The sequence below is a fragment of the Varanus komodoensis genome, unplaced genomic scaffold, assembly GCF_004798865.1.
Source record: "Varanus komodoensis strain SLA01 unplaced genomic scaffold, ASM479886v1 scaffold46_1, whole genome shotgun sequence".
Taxonomy (NCBI): Eukaryota; Metazoa; Chordata; class Lepidosauria; order Squamata; family Varanidae; genus Varanus; species Varanus komodoensis.
In genome coordinates, this window is record NW_025336043.1 from 330,790 (window position 1) to 346,351 (window position 15,562).

General features: G+C 59.5%; 3 protein-coding genes across 7 annotated transcripts in view; 1 reads left to right on the plus strand and 2 right to left on the minus strand.

Annotated features, from left to right (window-relative positions):
- Positions 1–1,627: 1,627 nt before the first annotated feature.
- On the minus strand, positions 1,628–12,271 carry LOC123030715 (tubulin polyglutamylase TTLL13-like). 3 transcript variants are annotated; one of them, XM_044444831.1, is made up of 16 exons: positions 12,230–12,271; positions 11,177–11,494; positions 9,878–9,918; positions 9,489–9,607; positions 8,016–8,146; positions 7,634–7,790; positions 7,382–7,525; positions 7,063–7,148; positions 6,154–6,379; positions 5,163–5,347; positions 4,536–4,724; positions 4,243–4,426; positions 3,435–3,635; positions 2,919–3,282; positions 2,508–2,745; positions 1,628–2,401 (listed from the first exon to the last, which is right to left on the minus strand). In XM_044444831.1, the coding sequence occupies exons 2-16, from the start codon at positions 11,479–11,481 to the stop codon at positions 2,389–2,391; spliced, it is 2,583 nt and encodes an 860-aa protein (XP_044300766.1). In that variant the 5' UTR covers positions 11,482–11,494; positions 12,230–12,271; the 3' UTR covers positions 1,628–2,388. The 3 variants fall into 3 exon arrangements, with proteins under 3 accessions (XP_044300766.1, XP_044300765.1, XP_044300767.1); XM_044444830.1 differs by having other exon boundaries at positions 11,177–11,570; positions 12,230–12,265; XM_044444832.1 differs by lacking the exon at positions 12,230–12,271 and adding an exon at positions 11,760–11,837.
- Positions 12,272–13,662: 1,391 nt separating this feature from the next.
- GDPGP1 (GDP-D-glucose phosphorylase 1) overlaps positions 13,663–15,562 on the minus strand; it is a 2,160-nt gene continuing 260 nt past the window's right edge. For 2 of the 3 annotated variants that reach the window (XM_044444847.1, XM_044444846.1), the window contains exon 2: positions 13,663–15,106. In XM_044444847.1, the coding sequence (XP_044300782.1) occupies positions 13,927–15,075 (1,149 nt within the window). In that variant the 5' untranslated portion in view covers positions 15,076–15,106 and the 3' untranslated portion in view covers positions 13,663–13,926. Of the gene's footprint in view, positions 15,107–15,376; positions 15,402–15,562 lie in introns of those variants that run through there. The other variant, XM_044444848.1, reaches the window with a different exon arrangement.
- CIB1 (calcium and integrin binding 1) overlaps positions 15,412–15,562 on the plus strand; it is a 3,311-nt gene continuing 3,160 nt past the window's right edge. The window contains exon 1 of the mRNA XM_044444866.1: positions 15,412–15,546. Within this exon, the coding sequence (XP_044300801.1) occupies positions 15,412–15,546 (135 nt within the window). The remainder of the gene's footprint in view (positions 15,547–15,562) is intronic.

Sequence of the window (15,562 nt, forward strand, 5' to 3'; positions counted from 1 at the left end):
GCACCGCTGCGGGGGCACGCCTTGGTCCGGCGCGCGTCGCGGAGAGCCGGGCCGGCGAGCCCGCGGGGCTGGCGGGCTGCAGCCGGGGGGCGGCCTCGTCCGCCCCGGGGCGCGGGCGGCTGCTGGCCAGGGCGCGGGCGTCCTGCTTCCGACGGCGCTCCGGGGACGGGGAGAAGCGGCTCCTCAGCACCCTGAGCACCACCTCCGGCTGCACCTGGAAGCCGCGCGCCAGGCGGTGCACGGGCCACTCGCGGCCGAGGAACCTGCGGGGGAGAGAGGGAGAGGCCGCAGCTGCCCTCGCCTGCCCCGCGCCCTCTGCGCGCCCGCCGCCCGCCGCCGCCGCCGCCCGCCGCCGCGCTCACCGCATCTGCTCCATGGCCTGGCGGGTCAAGGTGCGCTCCGGCGGCCCCGGCGGCTCCATCAGCTTCCGCACTCGGCGAGCGCGGGCGGCCGCAGCCTGGCCCCGCAGCAGCCTGCGGAGAGAGAGAGGGTCAGCGGGCCGCGGGCCGCGGGCGTGGCCCCGGGCCGGGGCCGGAGCCGGAGCGGCCCTACCTCGCCGCCTCCAGCGCCGCCTCCGCCGCCTCGGCCTCGATCGGCTCTCCCGCCATCCGCGCGAAGGCGCCGCGCAGCAGCCGCAGCCGCCCGGGCCCCATCGCGTCCCGCGCACGGCGAGCAGGCGCAGCCGCGCAGCCTCCCGGGCGGAAAGCCGGCCGAGGTCGGCGGGAAGGGGCGGGGCGCCCGCCGGAAGCCGGGCGCCCCCGCGGCGCTTGCCTTCTTGAGAGGTCGCGGGCGGCGGCGGGGCCTGGGTCGTGGCGCCCGGAGCTCCGGCAGGTCTCGCCTCCCGCGGTCCGGCCGCGCGTGGCTGGCGCCCCTCTCGCGGGCAGCGGCCTCCTGGGGGCTTGTGCTCAGGGGGCGTTTCCAGCCGTGTGCCTCGTGCTGCTCCCGGAGCCCCGGTTGCCCCTTGGAAGGGAAGGATGGCTCGGGGGTTCCGACGGCCGCTCCCCGCGCGCAGCTGCGCCGAGGCCCGTGAAGAAGTTGGGCGCGGTCGGCACGGGCAGAGCAAGCTTCGGGAGGAGGCCGTTGCGGCGATGCCTCGGAGCAGCTGCCCTTCCCCTGGCGGGATGCCTTTCCCACGCTGGAGCAGGAGCAGGGACAGGGCCCGGCCCGCTCTGCGCTTGGGCCTTGCACGTCCTTCCTCGGGAGGTTTAGTAGGGATGGCAGAGGGCCCAAGGGATGGATGCCGCAGCTGCCTCAGTGCAGCGCTTGGGCACAGGGATGAACTGGATGAGGGGGAACTAAGGCTTGGATGAAGATAACATTGAAATGCGGGGGGGTCATTCCTTGCGTACAGTGCACGGCCCAAAGTGGTCTTGTGGCCAAGAGCGCGGGCCTGGGACTCGGGCGATCTGGGGTCTAGTCCCCACTCAGCCATGGCCCTCACTCTCAGCCCAACCTACCTCTCATGATTGGTATGGGGGGCAAAATGGGGAGGAGGAGCAGGAGGAGACTTATACTAGCTGCTTTGAGTTCCTTGAAATGAAGATCTAGAACTATAGTGAATGGCGGGCAGGTGGGCTGCCGTGGCCTCTCGTTCAGAGCGCCTTGCATCAGTTTCAGTGAATGCTCTGCCAGGGCCTCTGCAGTCCGATTTACGACCTTTACACCCCGCATCTCCTCCTCTCACAAGGAATCCAGGACAGCTTATGTGGTCCTTCTCTACTCCATTTTATTCTCAGAACCCTGTGAGGCAGAGGTTAGTCTGAGAGTCACAGGCTGGCCCAAAGTGAACTTTGTGGCCGAGGGGGACTAGAGCCCAGGAGGGGTTTTTGCTCCCCTGTCCTGCCAGCGAGGCTCCCAGAGGCTGCCCAGCTGTGGCAGGAAAGAAAACGCTGCAGTAGGCAGGCCTTTGGCCTCAGCTAGCTGGCCTCTTCTTCTGATTTTAGGAATACCACATGCCATGACTAGTGAGGGAGATGACAGGCTCAGGGCTGTATAACTGTATAAAACTTTAATACAAAGTCAGCTACAAAAATCCCCTTCCCAGCCCACAGCAGTCCTTGGGAAGGGGCCTGGACTTGAGCAGGAGACGGGCATCCACAACAGCGAAGCTGGCTTGTGGAGGGGCAGGTGGAGACACTGCCGAAGGCCCCAGGACAGTTCTCAGAATGTGCAGCTTCCTGGAGGGGCGGAGAGATCTGGCTGCATGGCTCAGCTGTGGAACGATGCCAAGGGATGCCGCAAAGGGACATGGGTCTCCGGGTCCTGTCACCTGACTGCCACAGCAGGATGGAGGCGCTGCTCCCCCCCTCGCCCTTCTTGGCACAGGCACAAGCGGCAGGCTGCCCCTGCCCGACTCTCCTGGCTCCCGGGAGCGCCATTTTGCTCAAGTCAAGTCCCTTTCCTGGCAAAGAAAAGGCGAGGCGGTGGCTAAGAGCACTGGCTGGCAACTCACCGCATCAGCCTTGCCGGAGCGGGCCCCCGCTCCGAGGTGGGAGGGTGGCGGCTACCTGGGCTGGCTGAGGGGCAGCGTGGCCACAGTGCGGGAGCGGTGCGCACTCGTGCGCCGGATGAGGGGCGCCGAGGCGGAGCTGATGGCGAGTCCGTGCATGTCGGCGTGGTGCATGGGGGCCGCCATGGAGGGGAAGGGGCAGCTGCTGCACACGTGGCTCGGAGCTTTCCCGTGCCGGGACAGGCAGCTCAGGGAGCCGGAGTTCATATAGAGCGGCTTCTTGCTGGCGGGGCTGCCTGAAAGAGAATCGCGGCGAGGAGGGGCACCCGCTGGCAGCTGTCTTCACAGGCGTGCTGTGCACATGCAGGCGCCACGCCCCCGTGAAGGCCTCCGGTCGCGGTGGGGCTATGGCGCCCAGTGGCACTGACAGGGAAGCCAGTCCCCCCACCCCGCCCCCGGCGGTACTTACTGCCTTCTGCCTTGTTCCTGGCACTGGCAAACCGCCGCCCGCCCGTCCTCAGCATCCGCGCGAGCGTGCAGGGCTCCCCGACCGTGGCCGTGCCCAGCCAGCTCACGTTCCTGGGCGGCTGGATGTGCAGCTGTGGCTTGAAGTGCGAGGAGCAGGAGGGTGCGTGGGCTGGGCCCAGGCCAGACAAGGCACCCAGGATGGTTGGGATGAAGCCCTGGCTGCCCAGCAACTGGACCTGGGTGGCAGGCTGCTGTGCCATCTGCTGCCCGAGCTCGTGGACTGGGCCCCCGAAGAGGGACAGGGGGACAAGGGTCATCAGGCTCTGGGATTCTTGGTTCTTAAACACACCCTGGAGAAAGTGGGGCTGGGAGAGGAAAGGAGGCCGAGATTTGGAACGCAGCCCTCCTGAGCCGCCCGCAGCTGCCAGAGTGGCAGAACCCCCTTCCGCCCCGAGTGCTGCTCTGCAAGGCTGCAGGAGGCTGCACGGAACCGTGGCTCTGGGGCAGAACCACGCACCTGGCTTTCTGAGATGTTGATGTGGGGCCTCTGAATTTCCACGGGCCTGGGCTCCGTGTTACGGAGCAGGCGGGTCAGCTGGTCCACAATGCCCAGCCCCCGGATGAGATTTTCCCGGCGCAGGAGAGCTTTGACCCTCTCCACTTCCTCCTCTTCCACTATGGCTTGGGGAGTCATGCTGTCATATGGCAAGGAGGACATCTGTGAAGAAAACAGCCACAGCTGGCTCATCCACAAGCACTCCACGCCCACCTTGACAGCTGGAGATTGTGATGTGCAGTACCTATTTCAGCCCTAGCATAAAATGACCCTAAGCACAGTTGCTGCTCCCAGTCCAGGACGGCCTGGGTTCTTCCAGGCTTGGGCTGATCCTGGGGTGGTCCCGCTTTGGCTCCCAACCCATGTTCTGCCCCCAGTCAGTATCCTGTCAGGACTGCTGGTTCCACCTGCCTGGCCAAAGAGACCCTTCCTTCTTCAGCGGTTAACTTGGGCAGAAGAGGCGGCAAGGCAGGAGAGGCTCTCTGCAGCCACTGGCCCCAGGGCCACCTCTCCAACAGAGCAGGGTTCAGCAGAGAGCAGCCCGCAGAGTGGGGCAGGGGCTGGGCAGAGTTTGGTGAAGTGGAACAGGATGCGGGGAGGCTGCGGCCTTTGTGACTTCCCACTGCCTGCGGCAGGAGGAGGATTCCTGCAACGACAGAAGTGGCAAGCAGGCTGCGCTGCGTGAGAGACCCGAGTGCCGAGCTCCCGGTGCAAAGGGCTGGACGGCCCTCCCCAGCGCACCCACGCCGAGCGCCTCCCCAGGAGCTACCTTGGGGTTCCACGTCTTGCTGCGGCTGTACGCCATGCGGGTGAGGGCGGACTTGCTCTTGCCCTTCGCGCGTGACCTCTCCCCGGCCGACTCGCCCTGCAGGCTCTCCTTTGGGTCCCGCTTCTTCCTGCTGGCCGTGCTCTCCCTCTGCTCCTGCTTCTGGCGAATCTCCTCTAGCTGTTGCCTAGCAGGGTGAAGGCACCTTGTGTGGAGGCCGCCTGGGCCGACCGACCGACCGACCGAATGCACCCGGCCCCGAGGCCGTTCTCCGGCTTGCCCGCCCCGCCCACTACCTGGCACACTCTTCTCTGGCCTTGGAGGCCACGGTCTCCTGGAAGAGGGATCCACTGTGCTTGAAGAAGGGCGCATACTTCTCCGTGTCGCGGGATGGGAAGATGCGCCGGTAGCCACCCAGGTGGCTGTTTTCATACTTCTCTGCTTGGGCCAGCCAAGCTGCCTGGCTGCTCTCCAGCTGCTCACGCCTGCCAAGTAGAGGGGACAGCTCTGGGGCCAGCGGAGGAGAAAGCGGAGCAGCCCTGCCCGGGAGAGGGACTCGTGGGCACCGTGGCCCTTCCCTCGGGCATCGCAGTGAGCATCCGTCATGGCTCCACAGGCAGGCAGCGGGGCCCTTTTTACTCCCAAGAGATGGGCATGGCACTGTGAACAGCTTCCACCCGGGTAACCAGCTCAGGAACTGGCACATGGCTCTGTTGGGCCACCCACCAAAGGGCAAGGAAGAGGAACAGTCTTGCTTCCTGCTTCTGCAGCGGAGAGCACCGCAAAAGGGGTGTGGGAAAGGGAAGGCACGTGAGGCCTGGTGGCCGGTCCCAGGCGAAGTCGTAGGGAGACTGCACAGCTGGCGGCCCAGACAGCCCTCCCGCGGCCAGCCCAGTGGGTCCCTCGGCCCTCGGGAGGGCTACCTGGCCTCACGTGGTGGCTGGTGGGCCTGGAGAAGACGCTCCTTCACCCGCCTCTTCTCCTCCTCCAGCACCTTCTTCTTGTCGCAGGCACGCAGGTTGATGAGACTAATGGCATCACAGAGTAGGGCGTCCTTCACTTCACGGTCCAGCCGCGAGTCGGTGGTGAAGCTGGGGGAGTGGTTGACCTGCCGGGAGAAAGGCGCTTGAGACCATGTGGGCCCAAGTGGCGGGTGGCTGTTCGGGCGTCTGGCTGAGCCTGGGCAGCAGCTGCACACAGAGGGAAGCAGGTGCTTCAGTGGGGAGAACGTGTTTCTTTGAGGGCACAGCTGGCAACGCTTGGAGAGGTGTCAGCCTGGGACTTGGGGGATGTGGCATGGCACTTGCTGGGGCAGGAGCCTGCAGCCAGTCCAGAGGGACACATCTGACGGGGCGGCTGCAATCCTGATTCTGCATGAAGCGGATGTTCACGGTGTGTTCTGCTCCTGCCAGTACTTTTTGCATTTGGTTTCCTTCCGGCCTCGCTGCTCATTATGCGTCTTCTTCGCCCCGACCGCCATCCCCCAGCCATTCGTAGCACACAAAAAGCTGGACCTCACGGCAGCACTCGGGGCATTCTGCAGAGTGAGCTGTGCTCCACAAGAGCTTATGCCAGAGTACAGGCTTCTGTTTCTAGGGTGCCACAAGCCTCTTTACCGGTTCTCCCATAATGGAGCAGCCTGGCTCCCCACCAGCTCTGACCCGAACAAGTGTAGTCGCTGGATCCGACCCATCCCCTCTCACTCCATCTCGAACTTTCAAAGTCTTTGCTGGCACGATGCCTGCTCCTTTCCAAGGAGCGGGGAGGACACACGCAAAGCGCGAGCTGTGCAGCCGGAAGAAGCTGAGTGGCCGGGGAAGACCCCGCTTGGCTGGCCCTCGGGCAGCGGGCTGGTGCTCTCCCTGCTGGGGCCACGGGGGGGGGGGGGGGTCCGCAGCCCCGGCCTCTGCTTACCTCCAGAAGCCACGGCTTGAGCTTCCTGTCCAGGATGATATCGAAACCCAGGATCTCGAAGCAGGCGCAGCCGGAGACGTGGTTGGGGAAGCAGGTGCGGTAGTTGTGCTTCAGGACGGGGTGGGCGGCAATAAGGGTCTTGATGATGATGTCCTCGATGTCCCGCCACAGCAAGGTGGTGTCAAAGCTGTGCTCCCGCATCCAGGCGTTCAGTGTGGACAGTTTTCTGTGGGGTCGTTCAGGCAGAGGGAAGGGCGCTGGGGGGAAGCCAAGGCAGACTGCCCCAGGAATGGACGAACCCCTGCCGTGCCCTCCACAGCCACATGGAAAGGGGCGCAAGCGGCCCTGGCAGCCTAGGACAACCAGCACGTGCTTATTCTGGTTCCAGTCCATTGCAGGAGGGCTTACTTCCAAGCAGGTGTACTAGGATCGAAGCCTCAGCACGAACCTGCTATGTGTTATGGGCCCATCTGGTCCAAGAGTCTCCTCGGATCAGCAATAGCTTCCTTGGGTCCTGGGCAAAGTGGGAAGGTCTTCCCTAGCCCAACTGTCTAGTGCCCCCTCTGAGCTGCAGGCATGCGTGAGAGTTTCTGCTTGTGGAATACGGGTTCTGGCACCAAGCGTGCCCCAGGGGCAGTGCTATCGAATCTCTCCTGCCAACTTCTCAGAGAGCAAATCACAGAAATGAACTAGCGCTCCATGTGTAGCAAAGGGTTGTAGAATAACCAGCTCATTGTTCCAATGGCCTGAGTAGTGCTCAGCAAGTCTGAGTGGCCAGCAAAGCAGGGACTGCACGGGCTCCCATCCGCACTGCATCCATTGCCTGACAGCTGCCTCAGCAAAAGACGCAGCGGCCTCAAAGCAGGAACCGATCACAGAGGCTGCCAAGGGGGGCCGCAGAGACTGTACCTCTTGCTTCCGGTGTTGTCATCCCGCACAAAGTTCTCATGGTGTTTGTTGATGGCATAGTTGGTCAGGTGCATGCAGATGTCGTCCTGAGGGGGAGACCGTGGGGGGCTACTCTTACCTCTGTGGTCAGCTGCATTCTTTGCCCCAGGCTGCAAATTCGACTTTTCACATGCCGGGTTTCTTTCCCAGCCCTGGAGACGCTGCCGTTCCAGGGCCTAGCCCCAGGCCCGGGCCATCTTTTCACCAGCAAAGAACCATCCCCAGAAGCTTACGGCCCTCTAGAGTGTATGCCCGTTCCTGGGAAGTGTCCCGTCTTTACCAGGTTGCTGCTGCTGGGCTCGATGTACCTCATGGTGGCAAAGCGGGCCAGCCCCTCCTCGTACACGAAGATCTTCAGCGGGTCGCAGGAGGTGACCAGGACATAAATGCGCATGTCAAACTTGAAGCCATCGATGAGGAAAGGCTGCAAGGAGGCGGGCTGAGTGAGGCGAGCAAGCACCTCCAGGCCCTGCCCGGAGCTGGGTCCAGACTGCCGCAGAGGAGCGCCAAGCGCCTGGCCGCCTCGGCCTACCTTGGCAATGTACTGCTGGCAGATCATGTGCTCTCCATGCTTGATCTCCTTCGGGTTCCGTGTGATGAAGATGCCTCGTCCTTGGCAGCCACTGTCCGGTTTGCAGATGTACGTCCGGTTTTTTCTCATGCGCCCGTAGGCCTGGAAATCCCCATAGCTGTGCAAGAAACAGAGCAGTGGGTGTGCGGGAGCCTTCGCGTGCCCGCCCCCGTGCTCCCCAGCGCTGCCCCTCTTGAGCCCGTGGCGGGCACTGTTCTTGATCCGACAGGTGCCTCGAACCGGCACGGGGTGCCCAACGGGAGGAGGCCGCCGCCGCCACTGCACGGTTGCCTGCAGGGGGCTGCCCTCCAGGGTTCCCATGCCCTTTCGCCCCCTCACTCACTCTGCGGGCAAGCACCAGGTGCGCGGGAAGATGCTGTACTCCTTGGGAAAGAGCTTGAGCATGCGGTTGAGGTTGCGGGCAAGCAAGTCTTTCCGGCAGATCTCTGCCATGCCTGGGAAGTGATTAATTTTCTGAAATAAAGCAAGAACATGGCGGCTACAGGACAGAGGAGACCACTCCTCTTGTGGGGGGGGGCGTTCAAGTGCTTTCCCCCAAGGCTGCAGTCCCAGCCTCAGTTACTTGCCAGTAAGTTCCCATTTAACTCAGACATATTTCTGAATAGACATACATTATTTGGTTATTCTTTATTTAATAAATTTTATTCCATCTGTAATTTTACAAGAAAATCCCCAAGGCACAATATGAATAAAAAAATTCCCAAGGCACAACATTAACACAATATGAATAACCAAAAATACTCAGTACAAACACAAAACATGAATGCAATAAAAATAGTAAATATGGCTTAAAGTTCCATTTAGATGACCCGTAAAATCAGAGCATGAGAGCCCTTTCACTTCATATTTAAAGCATAACTAGAGGCCTGGGGAAAATCCAGAGGCTGGAGTAACATCACAGAGACGCCCTAGCCCCAGGCTCCACCTGCTGCCCCTCCAGGTGCCTCTGCCTTTGGGGGAGGGGGTGATTCTCTCCCCAAAAGAGACAGGGCCTCCCAAGGACCTCTGAAGCAAGAGAGGAACAACCAGGGAGAGGTTTTCCAAGTGCAAGTGGCTTTAGAGGGAGGGAGGATTGGTCCTGTCTGTGCTTTCTTTTCAAACCAAATTAAGACAGATCAGTAGCAGCATTGGGAAGGGCTACATGGCCATGTCCTTGCTCACCCCCGTCTTTAAAATAATGAACTTTTTTTGAAGGATGGGTGGATGCATGAATTGGTTTGTTGGACGGAGAGTCGTCTAACTCTGTCATTTTAGCATTGTTGGAATATTTTATGGTATGTCACCCCCAGAATTCCTTGAAACTAAACAACATTTATCCTTTTCTTGAATAAATAAGATCCGCATTTTTAATTGCACCAAGGAAGACATAGAGAGCTATTCAAAGCACTTTTCACACTGGAAACCAATCCTGTGTGGCTCGTTCCTCCTCGTGATTTCTCACACTCATCCATGTCTCCAAGTAATCCTCCGGTACTGTCCTACATACAGAGCACTGCTGCTACAGATCCGGTGGTCAGCAGAACTTTGAGCCACGAGCCAAGGTCTCTCTGTTGCAGCACACGCTCCCTGTGAAATTTAAGCCTGGAGTGTCTGGAGGCAGCACTGGGACTACCGCTGACAGACACGCAAAGGAAAGCACATATTCCGGAAGAGCTGCATGGAGCTGCAGGCAGAGGCTGCCTGGCTGCAGGGGGGAGGCTTTTTGCCAGCTCTCAATAGCCATCTGGGGACATCCCGCCTTATGCCAGCACTTGCCCAACCACAGCGCCCCTGCCCCTGCTTCTGCAGCAGATACCTGAAACCGCTTCATTTCCATGACACGCTCCAGGGAGACTGAACAGTCAGTCCAGTAAACAGTCCACTCCTCATCCTCCCCCACTTCTCGCAGGCCACAGCGCCGGGCAGCGCGCCTAACTGCAGCAAAATAAGGAAAGGGCCGTGGGGAGCTCCAGAGGCACCGAGGTCTCCCCCAGGCTCTCTCTGTGGCTGAGGGGCTGCCCCCGCTGAGCAGCACCGCTCATTCCACTGAGAATCCAACAGAAGGTTCACCGGGAGCGGCCCCAGAAGCGTCTCGGCTCAGGCGTGTGCTTGCTGGCTCCTCAACAAGCCGAAGGTATGCGAGACAAAGTGACAGCAAGGCCCCAGGAAATACTCTCCAACTAGGGGCAAGCGACCCTAACTTACCACTCTCGTATTTGCAGTTGGTCAGGTTGATGGACAGCAGCCTGGAATCAAAATGGAAGAAGGTGGCTGCTCAGTGGTTGGCAAGAGCTGGTGTGTGGAAGCCATGAGAGGATTCACACCACACAGCAAGCCACTGGACTGGCATGACATGCAAACCCAGGCCATTTCCTTCAGGGTGGCTTGCCTTTCTCCACCTGAGCCCTCTGGCAATCCACGGCTTATTTCAGCAGTTGGTGAGCCCACAGTGGGTTCTGTTGCTTGAGCCCAGATTACCGACCCCATCTTAGGTTCTCCAAGCTGGTGAGAAAGCTCCTTGGTGAGAACACCTAAATGCCTTCCCCCTTCTGCAGAACTCACTCCAGCCACCACCAGCAGCAGCTGCTCCAGCAACTGCTCAAGCAGCACTTAGGAGCAGCCGTCACTGGCCCTGGATCTGACCACAACACCTTTTGCCTTGTTTTTCCAGAGGTTGCTTTTCAAACTTCAAAGCAACAGCCAGTCACCTAGAGGATCTTGCTGTGAAGAGGGTGTTCTATTCTCCACTCCCTTTTGAAAAAGATCTCCTCCTGGCTTTGCCTTGTACTTGGCAGCTGTCAAGCCTGGGTTTTTCAGTGTCCAAGGATACTGCCTGCTTTGAACAGGCACTTCCCAGGTCAGTAACCAGGCAAGACTTCACATTTGCATAGCTTGGGTTAAGAATAATTTGTGCATGTATCTGGTACAGAAAAAAAGTGCCAAACCAGTGATGATTGCTCCAAAGTGCCTCTTGGGCACTTTGAAGGGGCTGCCACTTTAAAGATGGCAAAAGCTCATCTCGAAAAGAAAAAGTGAAAAGATGCTGCAAATCTGGTGATTACAATAAGACTGTGATCAGAGGGAGGAGGAGGTTCCGCTACAGGTCCCTAGGATTCTGCAGGATAACCATGAGGGAAGGAGATCTTGGGAAACAGCCCACAGTGAAACTGATTGTCTGGTCCACAAAGTGTTCCTCAAAAGACCCACCCTCCGCAGCTCATTCACAGATGGGCTGCAGTGTTGTGGGAACTCACTCAGTGACTGCTCGGGGAAAAATGTTGAATGAAAGTGGGACTAACTCTGAATACTTCAAGGCTATGGCCCATGGCGCACGTAGCTGTCAAGCCTGGGACAATGGCTCTGGGGTCAAACAAAAGCTCTGTGGAAGCATGGGGTGGGTGCCAACACTGGTGGAATACGTATGTGCTCAGGCAGCCATGGGGAAAGGCCACACTCATTTCCCGGGAACAGCAAGGGCACCAAGGACCTGGGAAGGAGACACACCTGTGTTTTTTCCGCTTCTTTCTCCTTGTCTCTTCTGGCTCACACTCTTCTGTTGTTTGTTCTTCCAGGTCTTCGAGGGAAATGCTGGTCTGGTAACACTTCTTGCTCACTTGGCCGTTGTACTTGAGTCCCTGGCTCTGGGTCTGTTGGTTGTCCTGAGAGCTGTGGAGCTGAGATGCTTTATTTTCTGCCTCCAGTCTCTTAAGGCATTCATTTGCAGATTCATCTGACAGAGCTCCTTCCTCCTCCTCGTCTTCATCTGTTTCATTCTCAGACTCACTGCTTTCATCGGTGCTGATCTTCATTCTCTCAGGCACTCTTATACAAAGAGCACAGGACAGAAGGTGTGAAGTGCCACTACAGATCAGATCAAGGTGCCATTTAGTCTAGCAATCTGTGTCAGAAGAGATTGCAACTGTAACATTCCCAATCGAAAGCAATTCTAACTTTCCCTAAGCTACCCAGAAACTCGAAAAGGACAAACTACTACTCTTTTGAGGAAAGCAAGTATATCTGCAACCATATGTCTCACTCATCCTGTTCCCTCCTCTACCTCTCCGGTCACCAGAGCCATCCTCCCTACCTCCGAGCTTCCTGGAGGGCATCTGGAATGGTGGCCTTGCTTGCCCACCCCAATTTACCAGAGGCGGGAGCAGCTCTGCCTGCTCCTGGCGAGGTTGCCAACAAGCCGCGCCCACAAGCCGCGGTGGGGCTCGGAGGCCTAGCAACCCCAGGCGAAGGAGGGCCTAGGCGGGAGCCCGGGCGGTCAGGCCGGGGAGGCGCGCAGCTCGCCTCTGTCTGCGCAGGATCGGGCCGCGCGGGATGCGCGGAGCGCGCGCCTCGCCCGGCCGCTCTACCGCCCCGGGGCGCCCATTCTGCACGAGGGGCAGCAGCGCGGGCGGCGGGAGCGGCCCCACAAGGCCGCCTGGAAGCTGGCGCTGCCCTCCGCTCGCCACGCGGCTGGCTCCCCGGCCTCAGCAACGCGCTGCGGCGACTTCGCGGCCCCGGCCGGCCTCGCCGCTCCAGCGACGACTCGCGGGGGCTCCTCCTCACCGGGCCCCGGGGCAGCGGCGGCGCCAGGCCTCGGGCTCGCTCGGGCCTCGACGCGGTCACCATGCCGACAGCGGGCCCCGCCCCCGGGCGGGCAACGGCGCGGGGCGGGGCCGGCGCGATACCACCATAGAGACCCGCCCGCCCCTCTTCGCGTCTGTTGTGCGTCATTCGCTAGCGCCCGCCCCACGCACGTGACCTGTCGCGCTGCCAAACGCGCGCCGTCGTCGGCGGGTCACTGCGCACGCGCAGGCCGCCCGGCCGCTGTGCAGGGCTCGCTCCCAGCGCTCCGCGGGCAGGGCGCCAACCGCTCTGGCGGACGGCCGAGCCAACGCGACGGCGCCCCGCCTCCCTCGCTCGCCCACGGCCCCGGCGTCCTGCCCGCCGGCATCGCAGCCGGGGCACTCCCGCGCCTCCCCCTCGTTTTCTTCGGCACGCCTGGTCGACTTAGGAAATGCACGTACACCGAGTAAAATAACTGATTTACCCCGCGCATGCGATGGATTGATTCTGTAAAGGAAACTGCAGATCTGAGCCGAGCAGGACCGTCATGGAGGGACGTTTTGGAGAGCTGTCATTCATTGGGTCGCTGTAAGTCGGAGACGACTTGATGACACATAACCACCACCTAGCTTAGAGGTGGACAAGGTGTGGCCCTCATTAAGGGTGCTGGGTTGGTAGCCACATACGTGCAAACAACCCCCCCCCCTACACATAATTGCAATAGGGACAAGACTGTAATCCCACCCCTGTCTTTCAGAGGCATTACTGGGATGAGCTTAATGCCTGCCTTACTCTCCCACCCCTGCAGCAAGAAGGTGCCCAGGGATGACTCTCCTCCTGCATCTTTCCCAGCAGAATCAAGAAACTGGGCATATGAGGATGACTCCCACCGATGCCCTGTGCCATAATATCTCAATTAGACTGACTAGAAGCATTTCATTTGAGCCTCTTCCAGCACTACCTGGAGATGCCAGGGATTACACACTTGCAGGTACACATTTTGGGCCAAATCTCCTGGCAGTGCATTCTCAGACAAGAGAAACATGCTATGTCTACATGCCTACTTCTGAAGTATCTGGCTTCTTCTCCCTGGGCCAGTTATTGGACTGTTTCTACTAATCTGCCTTATGGGTAAATGATATCTGAGCATGCCTTAAAAGGCTAAGTGCAGGATGGATTCAAAGGGCCCCTTGTGTTCAGTCCCAACTTGGCAATGCCAGTAACAAGCACAGAGGCAAAAAGAGTGCAACACTGTTCTTCATGGAAATGCAGTTCAATCTGTGCTCATGAGGTATCCTTATTCCATCAGAAGTCTCTGCACTAAACTCAGATGTCCTTTTAAAACTTCCCAGAGGGTAAGCAGTGTTAAAGAAATATTCCCAGAGACTTCCTCTCTTTTTTCACCAGTTATGATCCCAATGAACAAAGATGAATCAAGTTGACCATGTGCTTTATTGGCCAGCAATATATTATGGAGCAGTAGAGCTGGAAAGCCATTGGGTCCAACCCCCTGCTCAGTGAAGGTTTCCAGGTTGAACCATCCCGCTCAGATGGCTGTGCAGCTGCATCTTGAATGCCTTACTGTGGCTTCCTACCACTTTTGTGTGGGCAGCAGGGCTCCCTTTGCAAAGAACAAACCATAGCAAAGAGACAGAAATGAGCAGCATATCCAAAATGAGATCATCACCTTTGAGAGGTCACCCTTTGAGGAGGTCCACTAGCTCACACTGCAGCTGGGCAAACTGAAAATCTGGGAGTAGATACTTCTGAATTGTGTGAATGGCTGATGCCTCTGTGAGGCCCTCAAAGTCCTGGGCAGTCTTGATGGGCAGGTGCCCGGCCAACTCACAAAGTGCCACATTAAATGCAGACTCTTCTTTTACACCAAAGCAGGCTTTCCTAGCCCAGACAATGACTCGGATCCCTGGCCGAGCAGCTGAATGAATGGGCCCCTCTGGTAGAGCCCCTCGGGTAATAAACAGGTTGTGTGCAATCTCATTCTTTACCAGATAGTTGGTGACTTGGCAAACTTGATGTGTCACCTTCTCCAACTGCTGCCCATCACTGTAAAACATGAAGCCTGGGGCTGGGACCCCGCACAGCAGATAGAGGCTTGCTTCAGGCAGGAGGGGCTCGCAGGGAACCGTTTCCACCAGCAGCTCCCAGTCCAAGTAATATCCATGCAGGTGCAGGTGATTGACAGAGGCAAAGGCTCCAAGACTGTTGAAGCCAGTGCGGAATCCAGGACGGGCGCTGAGCAGAACGGCATCCAGGCCAAAGCGAAGGACCTCTGGCGTGAGAATCTGGGGCAACAAGAGCGCCGGGCTAGGAATAAGAAGCGTGTGCCCGAACTGCAGGGGGCTGACGTTGATCACAACGAAGACGCAGGGGGAGGGAGCGGGCAGCTGAGCACCCCCTGCCAAGGGAGCGCCGGCCCTAGTCATGCAGAAAAGAACCTCCGCAGGTTGGATCCTATTGAAATTGAACTGCCAGGGGTCAAAACGCTGCCTGATGCTCTGGATCTCCTGGGGCTTTCTTCTCTTTATTCCCCTTTCAATGTTCAGCTGGGCGACAAACCCTACGGTGCCTGGCAGAATCCGGGTCTGTAGCTCCCCCAGGTGGTAGCAGAATAGCCCCCTACGCTGTCTGTCTGTCCAGCCCTGCTGCAGCACTCTGTCGAAGTGGGACTGGGGGTGGCTGGCCGGCCCACAGGGCCTGTGTCTCTGCCACTTCACGCCGTGCCGCACAAAGTCCCCCTCGCAGTAGACAAATTGCTCCACAGAGGAGAGGTCCGGCCTTTCCTGGGAAAGTGCTTCCTGGCTTGTGCTTCCTGGCCCTGTTGCCATGCTGGAGATGAGCTGAGATTGCACCGCAGGTCTGAAACAGAGCAAAACGGGAGGGAGAAAATGCCCCCGAGAGCGGCTCCTATTTCTAGGTGGGAAGCAGCTGGCGCTACCCATCAGCTTGCCTCACAGAAATTTACAGGGTATCCAGATGTTGTTACCTTCAGGCTGTAGCCCTCCCAACTTTTCCTACCACTTCCATCTTTCTCTCTTCCCATGGAAAACCATTCCCCCCAGAAGGATGGGGGCACAGGGCATTCTACTGGGCAGCCCTAGTGCTCCTCAGCCCGGAGGTCGGCCTAACCTGCAGATGCGTGGGAATGACCTCCCGTGAGCGAAATGCCTCCGCGGTTGCAAAGCAAGCAGCACCGCCCCGGCCGGCAGGGAGAGGAAGGCGGCCGCGGGCGCCCAGGCCGCGCCTTTAGGGGCGGCGCGGCGGGCGCGGCGGGGCGAAGGGCGCCCGCCGCCTCTTACGTCGAGGAGGAGGAAG